Here is a 17,702-nt window from a genome sequence, read left to right as displayed (position 1 = left end):
TGATTGGTTAATAATTATTTTAATTCTGTTGTTTACTCGTCTCATGAGCATGGTCGGTGATGGAATCCATTCTAATTCATATATCTTTCATCTCTTAAAACTATATCAAAGGAAGTTCATCTTGATTTTCATGAAGATGGGACTCTAAGTCCAGTTGAGTTCTTGACACGAGCATAAGATCTCCCTAATCTCTACAAGTGGATCCTCCGAATCCCTAGTTTCCCTTCCCGAATTCTTTAAGTTTTAGATAATTATTTCATCATTATTCTTCAATTTACACTCGATTTAGATTTCATCTCATTCTAGTTCTAGTTTTATTTAGTTTCAGATTACGTACAGGTATCAGTCCCTTGGGATTCGACCTCGGTCTCACCGAGTTTATTTTAGAATGAGTGAAATGGCTGATAAGATAGTCAATAGTTTAATATCTCATTCCATAAGATTATCAAACTAAAGGCAACTTTCAATCAATGAGACTTGACCTAAAGAAAGATGGGTACAGTTTTCTCTCAAAGAGAAGTAGGATTTTGAACAGAATTTGGAAATAGCAAAGCAGGATATCATATGGCCTTCAATAAGAACACAATTGAATGTCACAAGAACCCCTTAAAAATTTCATCTGCAAGATGATGTGGACAACTTTGCGAACCAAAAAGATACTCTTATAATACTATTCAGTTCTGAAAGACATCTACATGTCTGCCAGTGTATCAAACAAATCAAGTATAGTGCTAAGGACACACAAAGCTTCATTGGATTTTTAACCTTTTAACTCATCATTTGGCTCCCTGGCTATATCCTTGGGGCATTGAGATGCATACTCTTTCTACATTCTTTCATGTTCCTTGAACTTGTTCCCTAGATGTCTAAAGCTAGTGGAGTATTTGCATGGCACTATATACACGGGTACATTGTTGCAATATCACCTAAAATAGAAATTAATACCAAAAGGAAACGCTGGGAAATGCCAGCAGGTGTTTTGCATATGTTGGAAAGCACCAACAAAAACGCTGGAGAGATATAATATAGGACATTCCACAAACGGCAGGAATGCACAAGAAAATCTCAGGAAACAAGAAAATAGAATTTACATAAACTTGGAGAGATACAGATCTTTTCAGTAGAGTATCCCTAATCTCAATAGTTGGTACTGGTGTACATCATAGTTAGAAACCCAAAACTTCGATTCTACTCGATATCCCACCAGGTTCAGTACAACTCGAAGACTGAACAAGTTTTTACGTGACTCAAATTGACTATTTAATAGTTAAATTAATTAACTGGAAAATTATTGGGTAATATTTAAAACAGTTACCTATATAACTGATACAAAATGTCTAACAATAGACAGATTAAATGGCATCGCTTACTGGTTGAAGACTCCGCTCCTCATAATAAAGTTGGCAAGTTCAAATCAATCTATCCTCCTTTTACTATGGACTAAATCTCTCTGAATCCAGTAAATTATAAAGCTATCGTGTAGGTTAGTGCTTTTATTTATTCAATAACACAAAACTAAGACTGTTAACTGGAATTATTTCAATTAAAAATAAAATAAGAAAATGTGAAACCTCACAGAGATACGGCATCTCACTGATTGATATCTTTACAGGAATTAGAATCTGCCCGTTAAAAGGAACAGGAAAAGATGAAGGAAAGTTGTACTCACTGAGAAGCTCATGTCAATGAAATGGCTGGAACTAGTTATATTGTAGTGGATGGGATCCCATAGCGGCAGCGCAGGCCTTCAATGGCTTTCTCCAGGGACCTTGTCAGCTCAGGGATTGATCCCTTGCATACTGAACAGTTTAGAAATAAAAGATGTGAAAGATTTAAAGAAAAATCGAAGGATAATAACACTTAGAAAATCACAAATTCTTTCTACCTATTGGTTGAGTTTATGAGTTTTAATTGGTATCTCATGCTTAGGTTTGTCGCGAATCGATTACAGAGGAAGTTGTTAATTTTAAAGCTTGTATAAAACTTAATTGGACTTGGGTAGCATTTTCCATGGATGCCTGCTCGATAGCATGTGTTTAGTACCCTAGTCATGATTTCTCAGAAGCTAGGAACCTACTGGAACACGAGGAGTTGCTCATTATCTGTGCTGGTTCTTTCTGTTTCTACAGTTCCAGTTGAGGGAAACATGGATAGTTAGAGAAGACTTCCAGGCCTCCCATCACAACTTCCATTTGTCGGAAGGCATGGCACCACCTTCAAAATTATGCACGGTAAGCTTTATGCAGCCCCTATTTCAGCTGTCAATGGGGACTGCAGCCATTTCAAACTACAAAAATAGGCAAACTATAAGTCAAACCTCCTTACTGGCTACTGCAATGAATTACCCTAGCCTGAGCATTTAATGTTAAAACCAATGAGAAAGTAACGCTGAGATGAGTCCCGATCTCAACTAAAAGGAAGAAAAGGAAGAAAAATAGACCAAGGAAATATTATATACCACGGGATGCAGAAGTCTGTGCTTCTGTAATGAATTCTGCATATGAAGCCTGACCAACAAATAACCATATTATACTCCCGCCAGTAAGGACCTTCAAAGAGAACCCATAGTTAATTCTTACAGAGAAGATGAAAGCACCTTCATTACTTCCATATTTCCACTAATGCAGTCTGATAATTTCTTATATTCCTTCTCTGCTTCCTCTGTTACTTGCAGACATGCCTGTGACTGGATCTGAAATAAAACAAACAGTGAAAGATAGCACAAAGTTCTCTGGTAAGTGTTTGAAAAGATTTTTTTTTTTTGAAGCCACTGGTGTAGTTGCTTAGTTTTTTTTTTATTTGGTTGATCAATCCACTGTGTTATGATGCAATTCCTTCGTCGGACACAAGGACAACATGATCATCGATCTGGATCATTCATCTGTGGGGACAACCTCTGTATGTGGGACCTTGCAAATGTCACACCGATTAGGCAAATCCAAATTGAGTCGTGGCCTGCAAATCAATGATCAAGACAAAAAGGCCCTTCATGGTTTGATCACCTACGTGCAGGCTTTTGATCAAATGGTTAGGAACATCTGAAAAACGTGATGGTTGGGCCATGAGCAATCCAAGGTGCAGTCCACACACCAAGCAGTCTCCAGATTGATGATCACACAATCAACGCATGGAATTGAGTAGCACGACTTGGAGCAAATGAGTGGCATCTATTATGTCCAACAGAAACAATGGAATATAAATATGTCAAAGCTAATCACTAAAATCCTAATAATGCAACCTAGCAATCTCTTCCTTCTTGTGATCCTAACAGAAAATTTTGGATGAATTAGATCTTGTTGTATCACAAAACTCAATATGCTTGAGAACGACACTGCCATGGACAGTAATTCTTAACCTAAGCTTCATACTTCAATAGAAAAGGAGAAATTACAAGCCCCCAAAGTACATTTCCTTTCCACATCATCTTGAACTAAAAATAAAGAGAGAAAATCCATGCAGAGGTGCAAAGCATGCAATTCACATCAGAATCAAGGAAGACAGATCTAGCTCTAGCTATAATAGAAATAAAGAAAAGCTAATCAGACCAGTTTATGTGAAAATATAAAATAAAATAAAATAAAAGAGCAATCTCAGAAAACAGTACAAGAACATCAAAGTCCACCAGAATTGACAAGAAAGGAGACATCTTCAGAAATCAAGATGAACATCCAAGTTATTTGCGAAAAAAAGAGCTGAAATCTCTACAGAAAGCAGTCAAAGAAAATCAAATTTCAGTGGAATTGAAAAGAAATGGGAATTCTTCAGAAAGAGAGAAAAAATTCCAAGTTTATGTAGGAAAAAAAAAAAAACGCTGCAATCTCTACAGAAAGCAGTAAAAGAACATCAAATTCCAGTGGAATTAAAAAGGAACATGAATTCTTCAGAAATCAACAAAAACTTCTAAGTTATGTGATCCAATCTTGGTGAAAAAGAAGAAGAAGAAGAAGAAGAAGAAGATGTTCAATCAACTGGAAACTTCTAAGTTATGTGGGAAAAAAATGCTGAAATCTCTACAGAAAGCAGTCAAAGAACATCAAATTCCAGTGGAATTGAAAAGGAACAGGAATTTTTCAGAAAGCAAGAGACACATCCAAGCTTATGTGAAAAAAATCATGAAATCTCTACACACACACACACACACACACACACACACACAAACAGTAAAAGAACATCAAATTCCAGCAGAATTGAAAAGGAACATAAATTCTTCAGAAATTGACAGAAACTTATAAGTTATTTGAAGAAAACTCTGAAATCTCTACAGAAAGCAGTCAAAGAATATCAAATTTTAGCAGAATTATAAGGGAATGGGAATTCTTCAGAAAGCAAGAGAAACTTCCAATTATATATATATATATATATATATATATATATATATATAACACTGCAATCTATACAGAGAGTAGTCAAAGAACATCAAATTCCAGAAGAATTGAGAAGGAACATGAATTCTTCATAAAGCGAGAGAAACTTCCAAGTTTATGTGGAAAAAAAAAATTGAAATCTCTACGGAAAGCACAAAAAAAAAACATCAAATTCCAGGGGAATTGAAAAGAAACTGGAATTCTTCAGAAATCAAGAGAAACTTCCAAGTGTATGGGGAAAAAATTTGCAATCTCTACATAAAGCAGTCAAAAAAGTATCAAATTCCAGCGGAATAAAAAAGAACAGGAATTCTTCAGAAAGTGCGAGGAACTTCCAAGTTTATGTAAAAAAGAAAACGCTGAAATTTCTACAGAAAGCAGTCAAAGAACATCAAATTCCAGCGGAATAAAAAAACGGAACAGGAATTATTCAAACTTTCCAGTTCATGTGAAAAGAAATCGCGGAAATCTCTATAGAAAGCAGAAAAAGAATATCAAATTACAGTAGAGTCGAAAAGGAACGGGAATTCTTCAGAAATAGGGAGAGATATTTCCAAATACCTTGAATCTTTTGGAGAGTCTGGACTTGGAGGAGTCGATTTCCTTGAGGATCTCGGAATGGCAGAGATCAAGGTGCCTCTTGATGGAATCAGAGCCGGAAGAGGCGAGATCTTTGAGATCTGAGATCGAAGCTACGGATTTAGGAGGGGGAGACCGGGAAGAGAGGTGGCTGAGGAGAGGAGAGGCAGGAGGGGGCTTGGTTTTCTTCATAGAAGAAGAAGAAGGGCGGAGGCCGGCATTGAAATGGTAGGGTTTGAGAGGAGAGTCGGAGAAGGATGACGGAAATCGTAGGGTTTGAGAAGGAGATGAGACAGGGAGGGGAGAAACAAGAACGCTCGAAGCGCCTTTCGCTGCTGCTGCTCTCTTCTTCATCTGCCTCTGTCACGCTCTGTACGAGGGAAAATGAGGTTTTCGGTTTGTGTTTTGGTGCATTTATAGTGTCGCGTCCCTTCTCAGTTTCATACTCCGGCAGAGTTTGATGGATGATACGCAGGCACTTAGATATTACATTGAAATTAAGTCAAATTGACTTGAAAATTTTATTGTTTTATGTTTGGATGTATCATGGTGAAAATAATGCGCTTATTTCATTATCTAACTATAGTATCAGTGGACATTTATTAAATGGTTTTAACTAGGAACCCCAAGGGTCGTGTTTCAACAACAACAACAAAAAAGTGGCCCCTAAATCAGAGATTATTATTCTTCAACCAATCTAATTTTGATATGGTGACTTGGAAACAGTTATATCTATGATTTTATCAGCTTAATTTGAGTTGATGTCTGTAAGTGCCGGTGGATCAAGCGTCATGCACTGCGTAAGTATCATATAACTCTCAATTTATAATTTGAAAAAGGGAAGTTATTAATAGTCCGGCTCCGTACAAAGCTTGATACACATGTATTTGGAAATTCTACACATGACATGCATTGAAATCAAACCCACTAAATTGTGGAAATCACTGTATCTTTTTTTCTTTCAAAATAAAATTGTAGAACAATCCTGACCTTTGATTCTTGGGCACGTGTTTGATGAAATGGGACCCTTGGATATTTTTCATTTTTAAGATTCTAATAAATGTCCACCAATCTGATAATCAGATGATTAAATAAGAATAATTTTAAATTCATAATACCTCTAACTGGGACCCATAATTTGGACAGTTTAATTTGAATTTCCATCATCCATCACACTCCGCGAGTATCAAAGTCTTTCTCCACCGATAGGAAGGTCGAAGGGGGAGTAATACTTACCCGCTTCGATGCATCCGAGTAACCGGCGCACTCGCACTGTGGGGCCACCGTGATGTATGTGATTTATATCCAGCCCTCCATCCGTTTTACCAGCTCGGGCTTGAGCCCAAAATGGAGACAGATCCAAATCAGGTGAGCCATACGAACAGGAAACAGTGTTAATTGAACACCCACCATTAAAAACTTCTTGGGGCCACAAATGTTTTGGATCAAGTTGATATGTGCGTTTTCCCTTCATACGGTTACATGTGAACTTATCAACCGGTTGGATGGAAATAAATATTACGGTGAAACCTAGGAAGTTTTTAATGGTGTGCATTCAATCAACATTGTTTCTGTGGTGTGGTCCATCTAAGACTTGGATCTGCTTCAATTTTTGGATGATGACCTAAAATGTGTTGGAAAAACGGATGGACAGCATGGATATAAAACACATACATCATGGTACACCCCAAAATCCCAGATCCACCGAGCTGGTGGTTTCCTTGAAGCCCCGATAGACAGCACTATCATGACTCGCATGTGCATGCGGTCTGCCTAACTTGCGCTAACTGAGGGCTACATGGAACAAACATGCATCACATCCACTCTGTTCATCAGGTGGGCCACCATATTTTTACCATGGATTCTAGAAATATCTCAAATAAAACGCCTAGGTGGACCACACATGCCTAAAAGCTCACCCACGAGTCTTGGAATGTCTTCAATCTTGGGAAATCCATTCATGGTGGTGTCGTGTGTCAAATGAGTGGATTGGACGGGATATACACACCATGACTGATTCCACACACGATTTGGAGGATTTTAATAGGGGTACTTCCCATCTCACATGTTTCACATGGTCTAGCCGACCTGAGGTTTGGTCCCATCTCATCTTCATCATCGAATTCTTTAAGGCCATTCCACTCTACCATATCATCAGTTAAACCATATCTCATCAATTCTTTTCTAATTATCTCCACCCACATCCTTTGGGGCCTCCTTTACTCTTTTAGAGCCTTGGACTTGAATTACGTCGCTCCTACACAGTGCAATTCTCGGTCTTGATCAGTCGAGATCAATCTAAATATATATGTGACCGATCACTCTAGATATATATGGTCAGTCCAGCTGCAGATCTCATACACGAGGTGATACAAATATACTAAATGGTAATTGAGGCCTCATGCAATCAACATATGCATGACCATATACACTTTTTTTAAACCATTTTCAGAATGGCGGCAAGAGATCATCCATACATGTGACATACACGCACATCAGTCCAGACACCTGAATAGTGGGCCCCATTGTCGAGCAATAGTGCAGAAGAGAAAAGAAAAGGGAAAGAAAAGTAAAAGCTCTTTTTACAAGGTAAAAAGGCTAACAGCCAAGACACTGCAAACTTCTAACATTGGCCCGCCCCATGAAGCGGTCTACCAATTGGTCCAGACAGAGAGCCACATTTTTGTGCGACTGGGTAAAGAACGGTAGTGCAAAGAACGGTTACTACACTTGATGTAAACCATGTGTCCACTGGGTCTCTAGTCATGCCTCAGTTGTGGACTTTGTGCATTACAACACTCAGGTCATGGGTTCAACAAATCATGTGGTGTGTGTTAAAAAATTGGTGGAGCACTGATTCATTGCCATTTTTGGACAGTCAAGATATGTTCAGAGCAACTGTCCACAAAAGAATGGTTATAAACAGCAAGTGGCTGCATTTTTGGTAATTGCACCCTTGAATGAAAACAATGGGCAGTTCAGAAAGACTTGCTAGTAAGGTTGTGGTTTGGCCATCCATACCGCTTATCTGATGGGCCTATTACAATTTACAGACTCCCAGATTGGAAGATATTAACGACCTAGGTATATTGACAATTAAGAGAGATAGCCAGGATCTTCCAATCTGGAAGGTTTTCAGGGCACACCTTGGTCAGCATGAGGCTAACCAGAATAATGGTCTGGATCAGCAAACACATATTCCCAAGTTTCAAAACTATGATTTTAAGATCCAAAATCAATTTCTTAAAGAGTGATTACATATGTTTCCATGAGGAAAGAACAAATTCATCTATGCAAATCAAATCCTAGCTACAACATTGCAACTCAAATACAACACACAATTGCATGGATCAAAAGGCTTGGCATTTCGAGAATCATACACGTCAGATCTCATAAGCTCTCTTTCGTGCCTGAGACTCCAAGGTCTTGTTTCTCGCTTTCACTGACAGCTGTGGATTTCTCTGCAGTGGATCCAATTGAATCTTCAGGCTCCTTCTTCAATTCTGTCTCAAACTCCTTAGCCGCCTGTAAAGGTCGAGACACAAAAATCACAAATGGTGAATATTGGACTCAGTCAAATGTCTAACTACCCACAAACCAAGCTGCCAGTAGGCATCAAAATTGATAACCAGTACTGACTAACATCCTACTCATAATAGAGCTTTGCTAAGCTCCAAAGGCGCGCAATAAAGCTGATGCACGATAGGTCTGAGATCCAATCCATACATCAGAAACGCACCACTATATTGATGCCCTAGCCCAAATATCAGTTTGATCCACTGGACAGGTGGGCTGCTCTCTGCAAAACATATGTACTGCTTTGAAAAACTTGGCCAGAGTTTTCTAACCCATCCACCTGTTTCCAATATTGGGACCCACAAGCTGACTGGACCAGAAACATTTTTTGCAAAAAACCAACCAGATAGATGGAATGAATCTGGCACGTGTGCCATGTACATGACCTTTATTGCACACACGAGTGCACTTGGCAAATCTCATTGATCGTATATTGTCTATTTCATTCATAACTAAATACTCGAAGCTTCGGCAAGGTATTATTGGCAACTGAACCTTCAGAAGCATACATATTTACAAGAAACCCAATTTGGTACCCAAGGCCTTTGGTCATCTGGACCATGGGATTGAACCAAAGAGGAAATAAATTCCCAATTCAGAGATCTTCACGAAAAACAGCTTCTTTTGCTACTGCATCAGCAGGAGAATTTGCCACTACCAATGGCGGTAGACAAAGTAGCCCAGATTTCATTGAACATGAAAACTAATTTCCATGGCCAGGAATTTTATGAATTAGCCCAGGAGATGAAAGCTAATTTCCAAGGCTTGGAATTTTTGCGAATTAGCCCATGAGATGAAGTTCAACAAGTCTCCTTCTGCCAGCACCTTTCTTGTATGGTTCTTATAGAGGATTCCAAGTGCTTCTCCAAGGGTGTACTTTCACTTAGCTTCACAAGCCTCCTCCCAGACGCACAGACCCAGAAAACATAAGAAAATCTAAAATGATATAAGAAAAACATAAAAAGGAGGGATCTCAGGAAATGTCCAAAAGGTTGACATAATACCACAAGTCCACAACACAGTCAGTTGTTGTTTAGAAAAAAAAAAAAAAGTGTTTTCGGACTTTCAACTTCCAAGTGCCAAAGCTAGGAGCCCGAAAAATGACGATAAGCAATCCAAATCTAAACCAATTTTTCAATCAATGTCGATTGTGTCGACATTTATCTCCAACATAACCATCATGGCAAATCAAGTCAACAACACAGTCAGTTGTTGTTTAGAAAGGAAAGAAAAGAAAAGAAAAAAGATAGTGGTTTCAGACTTTCAACTTCCAAGTGCCAAAGCTAGAATAAGCACTCCAAATCTAAACCAATTTGTCAATCAATGTCAATTTTGTTGACACTTAATCTCAAAAAATGTCGATTGTGTCGACACTTATCTCCAAAATAACCATCACGGCGACTCGTACATGTCATTGTTGTCATCTAAGCCTTATTCCAACTAACTGGGTTTGGCTACAAATCCTATTCTGCCATCCAATTCTATCAACGACCATATTCTCAGTTAGACCATAGGTCATCAAATATTTTCTTACTACCTCCACCTGTATCTTTTTGGACTTTCTCCTTTCCCTTTTAGAGTCTTAAACTTGAACCAACTCAACCCTAATGGTGCAGTTTTGGGTCTCCATTGCACATGAAATCTGCTTTTCCTCATCTTATTACCTTTTTGGGCTACTCATATGTTCCCTTGGATGCATGCAGTTCTAATTCTACCCTTTCTCATCTTGCCACTCATCCATCTCAACATGGCTAGAATCGTCCCTGTAGGGCATATTATGAAAATGATCTTTAAAAAATCCTTCTCAAAAGTGCTTAATGCAATTGTGAGAGATGCTACTAGTCCCAAAAAAGCCCAAGTAACTTTTGATTTTAATTTTTTTAGTGTTTAAATCCATAGTGAAGTCATAGAAAAAGAATAGTGGAAAGGCGAGAAGAGAGAAGAAAGAAAGAGAGGTTATGAGGGTAATACATCAACACACCTAATGCTCTTATTTATAGTAATGCCATTCTAAACACCAGGATTTTTGGAAAATAGGGTTCAATATAAGAGTCAATTTGTTTCCCATAATATTGTATTCAAACTGTAAGATTCAAATCATAAACCATGAGGACTTAAGGATATTTTGATCCATTTTTTGTGTCCATGCAGATTCAAGTTACCGAAGAAACGGCCAAGGAGAGAGAAGCGATCAAGCCCAACAGCGCTAGCCACAAACAACTTAGATATAGCATAAACAGCGGCAACACTATGTGGTCTGAACCCCACTAGAAAGAAGCAAAAAAACCTCCGATGAGAATCTTTAAAACAGGGGAAATATTATTTTCCCTTGTTCTAATCTTGCCCAGTTTTTTTATCTTAATAAATGTCAGTCTTTTTTCTTTTTTCTTTTCAATGATAATAGAAGTCTCTTTGTCAATTAAGAAGAGGGAGAAAATATATTTAGGCTATCGAAGAAGCTAAGGAGATAGTGGTTAAACCCAAAGCATGTTCCACATCTCTGAACAGGTCGCCTAAAGCAAAATAGAGAGTAATGAGGTTAGTCTCATCTGTCACTTTTTCTTTTCTTTTGTTTTCTTTTTTACAAACTAGAATTTACCCTTTGAATATAACGAACTCCCAATCTCAGTAAGTGATCCTATGGAACCCACCAAAAGAAAATGAAAGTAAAAGCTGTGGGAATTTTTAAATCTACAAAAAAGGCAAAACTGATGGGTAAGAATTCCAGAAAAAAGTTATTCTGTTTACAAGAAAAATAATCATTAGAATTGAAAAAGAAGGAATCCAAATGGATATCATACAAATGGGAAGAGGCTAAAATATAGCTGCACGAGGGGTGAAGCAAACCAGCAACAAAGTCGGTAGGGACTGGGGAAGCATTTTTTTGAAAATGTTAGCAAGTGTAAACAGCTAGAAAGCGGGAGTGATGCAGGACAATTAACCACTTGCTCTAAAAGCTCGAACTGTTAGAGTATGGCGCTTTATCTCATAGCCCAAGCCCCACATCTCATGGGTTAGGACCTCAGCCAAACCCCCCTCGTGGGCCCCAAATCACACGAGTACCGCCTCACACAGGCCGCCCACCCCGAGTGTGTCCCCACATCTCACGGGCTACCCCACTCGAGCCCGGTGTGAAATGCGCATTAATCACCCCTGGTGAGGAGTTTCGAACACGAGACCTCCCCCGTGGGCCTCGCCCACCCCGAGTGTGCCCCTACATCGCATAGGCAACCCCACTTGAGCCCAATGTGAAAATACCCCTACATTAGGGAGCCAGAGCACAAGTCTATAGCGTGATTTGAATTAGGAGTGGCACATGTTGGAAGGATCTTGCAACAAAGAGCTAAGAAGATGCACAATCTCAATATAGGCATAGATAATACATAAAGGGAGGGCAATAAACACACTTGCCATCCAAGCAATATACATCTATAACAAATATGGGCATAGACAACAATTCATTATTAAAACAAATAATAAAAGTACTTTCCATTTGAACAAGAAGTATGCAAATTTTGTGATAGAGATTTGTAGTCAATTCATGGTGTGTTGTAACGGCCGTTACAGGGCCGTAAAGGCCGTTACATAAAGGTAACGGTGGCAGCTGTTACACATTACGGGGTCATAAAGGCCGTAACAGCCGTTACAGAAAAAATTACCCATAAAGGCTGTTACAGCCCCCGTAACGGCCCATTACGCCCCTCGTGAAGGCCATAACGGTCCATGACAGGGCTGATATAGGTTTTTCAGGTTTAATAATTTTTTTTAAGAGAGAGAGAGAGGGAGGGAGAGGGAGAGGTAGAGTGGTAGGCCATAACAGCTGTTACAGCCCGTATCGTAAAGGTAATGATGGTGGCCATTACGGCCACCGTTACCGTTACGGAATACCTTGAGTCAATTAAATGTGGAAAAACATCACAAACATTTTGACAGAGTCAACAAATGGTGGGGTCCGAATCCATTAGAGACTCAGTTGAGTGCTAAATCAAGTTAGCCAAAAAATCTAGAGTTTTCACTTTTTGATAGAAGTTAAAATTTTCCACGGCTGAAAATAGACGTTGGAAAAGATAGGACAACAGTAGAGAATCACAAATTCGACTTCAAAATTTCATAATAAACAATCAGTTCATCAGTTAAACACATAAAAAAGAAAGAAATTGATAATCTATTAACCCCGGCCTCTCATAGACTTGTAGCCAATCATCAACAGGTTACATGACAATGATTCACATGATTAGGACTTAGAAAACCATAGTCCATAATTCAGCGATTCACATGACACTGCTCCATTTAGATTTCAAAACTTATGGAACAAAGATGTAAAAATAAATAAAACAAAAGGAAAGGAAAAAAATTATGTATGTCATATTCCGCTTCCCACTTCCAATCATTGTGACAAACATCACCATGATTTTGAAAATCTAGCAATATTTTCACAGAAATTTGATTAAACGATAACATCGTGATAATATTGCAAGAATTTCAAAATCCCGGCAGTTTTGTATTTTACTGCAAAATTATTGCGATTTTAACAGAAAATTTATTTCAGCTAAAATAGTTCAGCTAATACTAATATATTTCAAGTTTGTAAAATTATTTAGCAATTTATAATAAATATTATTTCAGCAAGATTTTCCCAATGATATCACAAGAAAAACGTAAAAATCTGAAAAACACCCGAGAAATTTCCAAGAACGAGATTTGTCACTATGCTTCCAATTACAAAATGGTGGATGTAGACTTCTTTTTCTTATAAATAATTACAGAGACGAAATGTACACAAGGCGAAGCAAAAATCAACGAAGTGAAACTATAACATGCATTGTGCTAAATGCCTGAAACATGCAAATATCAGGTAACTGGATGAGAAAAAATTGCATATAAAATGAAAATTTGGATCCCTAGTAAGGAGCATTGATGAGGCAAAAGAGAAGGAATTGGGAAGGGCTAAGGTTCCAACTTTTGATACCCTTTCTTCACTTAGTTTATGGGTCACTTTTCAGGTACAAAACGCTGTCCAAATGACATGAAACTAGTCATGTTTGCAAGCCCAAGATCACACCATCCCGATATCATCGAGTATCTTATGGCTGATTCATGTGAGAGCTATAAGGTGGTCAAATTTAAGGGTATTTTAGTCATTGAATGTATTGTTCAGATTAGAATTAATGAACGTTACAGATTAGTTGCTTTGTGTTAAGTATTTATACATGTAAAAAAGTCTTTTATGAATAGTTAAACAAAGAACTGAAGTTTTTTCTCAACACTTGGAGACAGATTCTTTTTGGGTTTCATGCTCAATATGCACCGTGTGATGTCATTCTTATAAGAGGTGAGATGCTTTATGATGCTAATTAAATATGGGTGGTAGGCGACCAATTTTGTTAATTTCATGAGCTTAGATCTTCTTTTAATTCATCCGAAGATTCTCCAAAACAACCTTTCACTATTTAATAACCAATTTTAAAAGCCCTTTTCATTGATAACAGCATTACACACCAAATTTGAGGCAACCATGAACCACCTCATTGCTACTGGTGAATCAACATCAATAGTTCCAAAACTACAAGTGCAACAAAAACATTCCAAAGTTAATAAAAGATGTTCACTGAGAAATGACGCATGCCCACCATTTCACATCAATATCAGCTTGAAAAAAACACATAAACAGCACAAAACAAATCCAGAGAAAATAACCTAGTTGCAGATAACCATTACCATAAAGAGGTCACTGTAAATTTCACTTTTACAAAATCCAAATCCTAGCGTTATCAGTCGAAAAAACATCATAATGCAAGGGCATTTTCACACGGGGCTCAAGTGGGGTGACCTGTGGGATGCGGGGGCACACTCGGAGTGGGCAGCCCGCGAAATCCATGTGATTTGGGGCCCGTGTGAGGTGGAATCCATGGATTTGGGGCCCACGAGGAGGGCTTGGCTGAGGACCTAACCCATGGATTTGGGGCCTGAGTTATGAGATAAAGGAATTAATTCGTCATGGTCTATCAGTTCGAGCTTTTAGAGCAAGTGGTTAATTGTCCTACTTCACATTGGTATCAGAGCGGGAAGTCTCGTGTTCAAGACTCCTCACCGAGAGTGATTAATGTAGGGGCATTTTCACACTAGGCTTGAGTGAGGTGGCCTATGGGATGCGAGAGCACACTCGAGGTGGGCGGCCCATGTGAGGTTGGTGGCGAGTGTGAGGTAGAACCCATGGATTTGGGGCTCACGAGGAGGGGTTCAGCCAAGAACCTAACCCATGGATGTGCGGGCCCAAGTACCAGACATTCACAAATTGGAAGATCCTAGCCATCAAATATTCAGCCTTTTTTTTAGTTGATAGTAGACCACGGCTATGATTTTTCTTTCTTAATTGTCTATTTGCTCAACGCCAATTGAAGGGTTAGTATTTCTCCATCTAGGAGGTTTTTGGTGTATGAGCCATCCGCCCCATAAGATCAACAGTTTGGACCACTGGCCATGGGCCCCACTTGTGCAGGTTGAAAACCTAAGTATACTTAATTAACTTCAGCCCAAGCATGGTATAATATCACCTGAAAACACAGCCACTCAATTAAACTAGGGAGCCAACAAGGTTCAAAACATCAGAAGGTATTGTACCTTATAGGGATTTTTTTTTTTTTTTGGGAGGGGTGCGGCGGGGAGGATGTATCTTATAGGAAATGTATCGCAATAAATTCATCCATCAATGCGGTATAAAAATTTGTATCACAGCATGAAAATGTATATAAAAAACAATTTATTGTTTGTGTCAGTTTGCATGATCAATGCATCCCAATATGGACACCTATTATCATTGTGTATCGTCTGCATTCTCACCTAGATGTTTTAATGGAAGTCAACACAACAAGGTCGAAAAATATCTGAAGGTATAATGTCTTATTGTTACTGGTAATGCATCATGATAAATTCAACCAAAGTTAAACATTCAATAACCCCACCCACCCCCCCCCCCCCCCCAGTATGATCCAACGCAAGATTACTGTAGAGCCCGGAGAACCTGGATGTACTAGAGCCATCTCTTCGTAGTAGGTGGGAAAGCGATGTGTCAATTGGTTCCATCCATCTACTGGGTTTTAGCATGGAAGATGCCTGTAAATGGGGCAAGTTGTGAATGATTTACAGGGAAATCATTTACACTCTGCGTTTGGATGACCTTTTTTGCCTGTAAATTATTTACAGGATCTCCATTTACAGGCAATCCAAACACAGAAAATCATTCACCTGTAAATCCTTTACCAATTAAACCATTTACATGCATCCAAACGACTCCTAAATCACACTTGTTAGACAATCCTACCCATCTGATCAGTGGCCCTCAATGTGAAGGTAGAAAACGGAAATAGTAAACCATCAAATTATACGTGGGGAAATTAGAAGAAGCTCATGGACATGATTGTCTAATAGATTGGATTTTATTTTTTTTCCCTTTTTTAACATAGGCCATCCGTGGCAAGTGCCCAGTAGATGGATTGACCTGATTCACACATCACTTTTCCATGTGTCCTGTGCAGAGATGGCTCTACCATATTCCAGTTCTTCCAGATCAACATTATCATGCACCCAATAGGAACCAAGCCAGTGTTGCAAAGTAGGTGCAAAAAAATCAATCTGGAAATTAAACCAGGGTGCATTTGGTTGAACCAAATAGCCTGAAATTCATGATATTTCATGATTAATTAGTCTAATTTGGTGCAAAATATCATGATATTTGGACACACACACACACAAAACGCAACAGAACCCGCCAAATTTCATCCAAGATTGCCACAAAACAACATGAATACAAAAATGACAAAATTAAAAAACAAAACCGAAAATCACATCACAGACAGATTTCACCGTAAATTGAACAAAAATAATCCAGACACGAGAATCCATTTTCCTTTTACCCGAAACAGAAAGTAATCCATTTAAATTAAAATCAAGAAAATGAAAAAGAAAAATAGATAAAGAAAGGAGGGTAAAAAAAAAAAACCCCACCTGTTGAAAGCCCTTGATGGTTTTTCCGATACTACGACCGACTTCAGGCAATTTCTTCGGCCCAAAGACGAGGACGGCAACACCTGCGATGACGGCGAGCTCGGGCACGCCGAGCCCGAACAAGCAGCGGCAGTTGAGGCCCTTATGGGCTCTGCTTCTGTCCAAGACCAAGCTACTGTTGTGCTTCCTGAAGAAATCTCTTCTTCCTTGGCTGAAGAAAATGGAATTGCAGGAAGAAAGGGAAGAAGCTCGATGATGAAGTGATGGAGCGGTTGGAAGCAAAAGAGATGTTGCAGAGATCTCCATTTCCCCTTTTTCCTGTGATTTTTTCGTTCTACTATCCTCTATCTGGCGCAGATTTCTGTCTCCGATTCCAGCGACGAATAGATGATGACACCGGAGTTATTTGGTACTCTGGAAGAGCGTGATGGTGATACACAGGCACTTACATTTGTGGCGTGCTGCAGTGGTACCTTCCACTGTGGGGCCACATGATGCATGAGTGAAGTCCAACCCGTCCATCAGGGGAACGGATTAGGTGAGACCCTGGACTCACCCAAGATGGTGGGCCCCACCTTGATGTATGTAGACTGTATCCACACGGTCCATCCGTTTCTCTAGATCATTTTAGGGCATTATCCAAAAATAAAGCAGATCCAAATATGGGGTGGACCATACCATGGGACACACTGGTGATTGACCATTAACGTGCCACAAAAGTTTTAGATCCAGGCTAATATGACCTTATCGGATGGCAAATAAACACTATAGAAATATTGAGGTGGGCCATAAGAAGTTTCTAATAGTAGGGGTTCAATCACCATTGTTTTCTATGGAATGGTCCACCTGATAATTAGATCTGCTTCAATTTTTTTATTGCAAAATGCTCTAAAATGATCTAGAAAAACGGACGAATGCATTAATACCGGATACATACATGAAAGTAGGCCCCATGGTAAGGGCTGCACCGTCTAGGGTGTGTTCCAGGTCTCACTTAATCTGCTCCCGCCCATCATGTGCCTCCCCTCATCTAGGGGTGTACACCGCTCAGCTTGGCCACTAGTTGACCCCAGCTCGAACTCGGCTTGGCCACTAGCTGAACCCAGCTTGAACTCGGCTCAGCTCGGCTCAGTCTTCAAACCTGACTGGCAAGCTCGGTTCGGTTCGGTTCGGTCAACA

The 17,702-nt window shown here is 39.1% G+C and overlaps 1 protein-coding gene across 4 annotated transcripts; it reads right to left on the bottom strand.

Annotated features, from left to right (window-relative positions):
* Positions 1-1,516: 1,516 nt before the first annotated feature.
* On the bottom strand, positions 1,517-17,246 carry LOC131247909 (sec-independent protein translocase protein TATA, chloroplastic-like). 4 transcript variants are annotated; one of them, XR_009172082.1, is made up of 5 exons: positions 4,926-5,363; positions 2,597-2,692; positions 2,459-2,507; positions 2,074-2,287; positions 1,517-1,799 (listed from the first exon to the last, which is right to left on the bottom strand). XR_009172082.1 is itself a non-coding variant. In XM_058247866.1 (4 exons), exons 1-4 carry the CDS (start codon positions 16,827-16,829, stop codon positions 1,705-1,707), a joined length of 546 nt encoding a protein of 181 aa, XP_058103849.1. In that variant the 5' UTR covers positions 16,830-17,246; the 3' UTR covers positions 1,517-1,704. The 4 variants fall into 4 exon arrangements, 2 of the variants coding, with proteins under 2 accessions (XP_058103849.1, XP_058103848.1); XR_009172083.1 differs by having other exon boundaries at positions 2,078-2,287; XM_058247866.1 differs by lacking the exons at positions 2,074-2,287; positions 4,926-5,363 and adding an exon at positions 16,524-17,246.
* Positions 17,247-17,702: the final 456 nt, after the last annotated feature.

The sequence above is a fragment of the Magnolia sinica genome, chromosome 6 (assembly GCF_029962835.1).
Source record: "Magnolia sinica isolate HGM2019 chromosome 6, MsV1, whole genome shotgun sequence".
NCBI lineage: Eukaryota > Viridiplantae > Streptophyta > Magnoliopsida > Magnoliales > Magnoliaceae > Magnolia > Magnolia sinica.
This window is presented reverse-complemented; position numbering and strand designations above follow the sequence as displayed.

Bases quoted from the DNA above. Each gene is read 5' to 3' on its own strand.
- LOC131247909 (XM_058247865.1), bottom strand. From the start codon at position 5,297: ATGAAGAAGAGAGCAGCAGCAGCGAAAGGCGCTTCGAGCGTTCTTGTT. The intron at 2,693-4,925 runs GTATTTGGAAAT...GTTTTATTTCAG, and splicing joins GACTCTCCAAAAGATTCAAG to ATCCAGTCACAGGCATGTCT. The intron at 2,508-2,596 runs GTGCTTTCATCT...TTTGTTGGTCAG, and splicing joins GAAATATGGAAGTAATGAAG to GCTTCATATGCAGAATTCAT.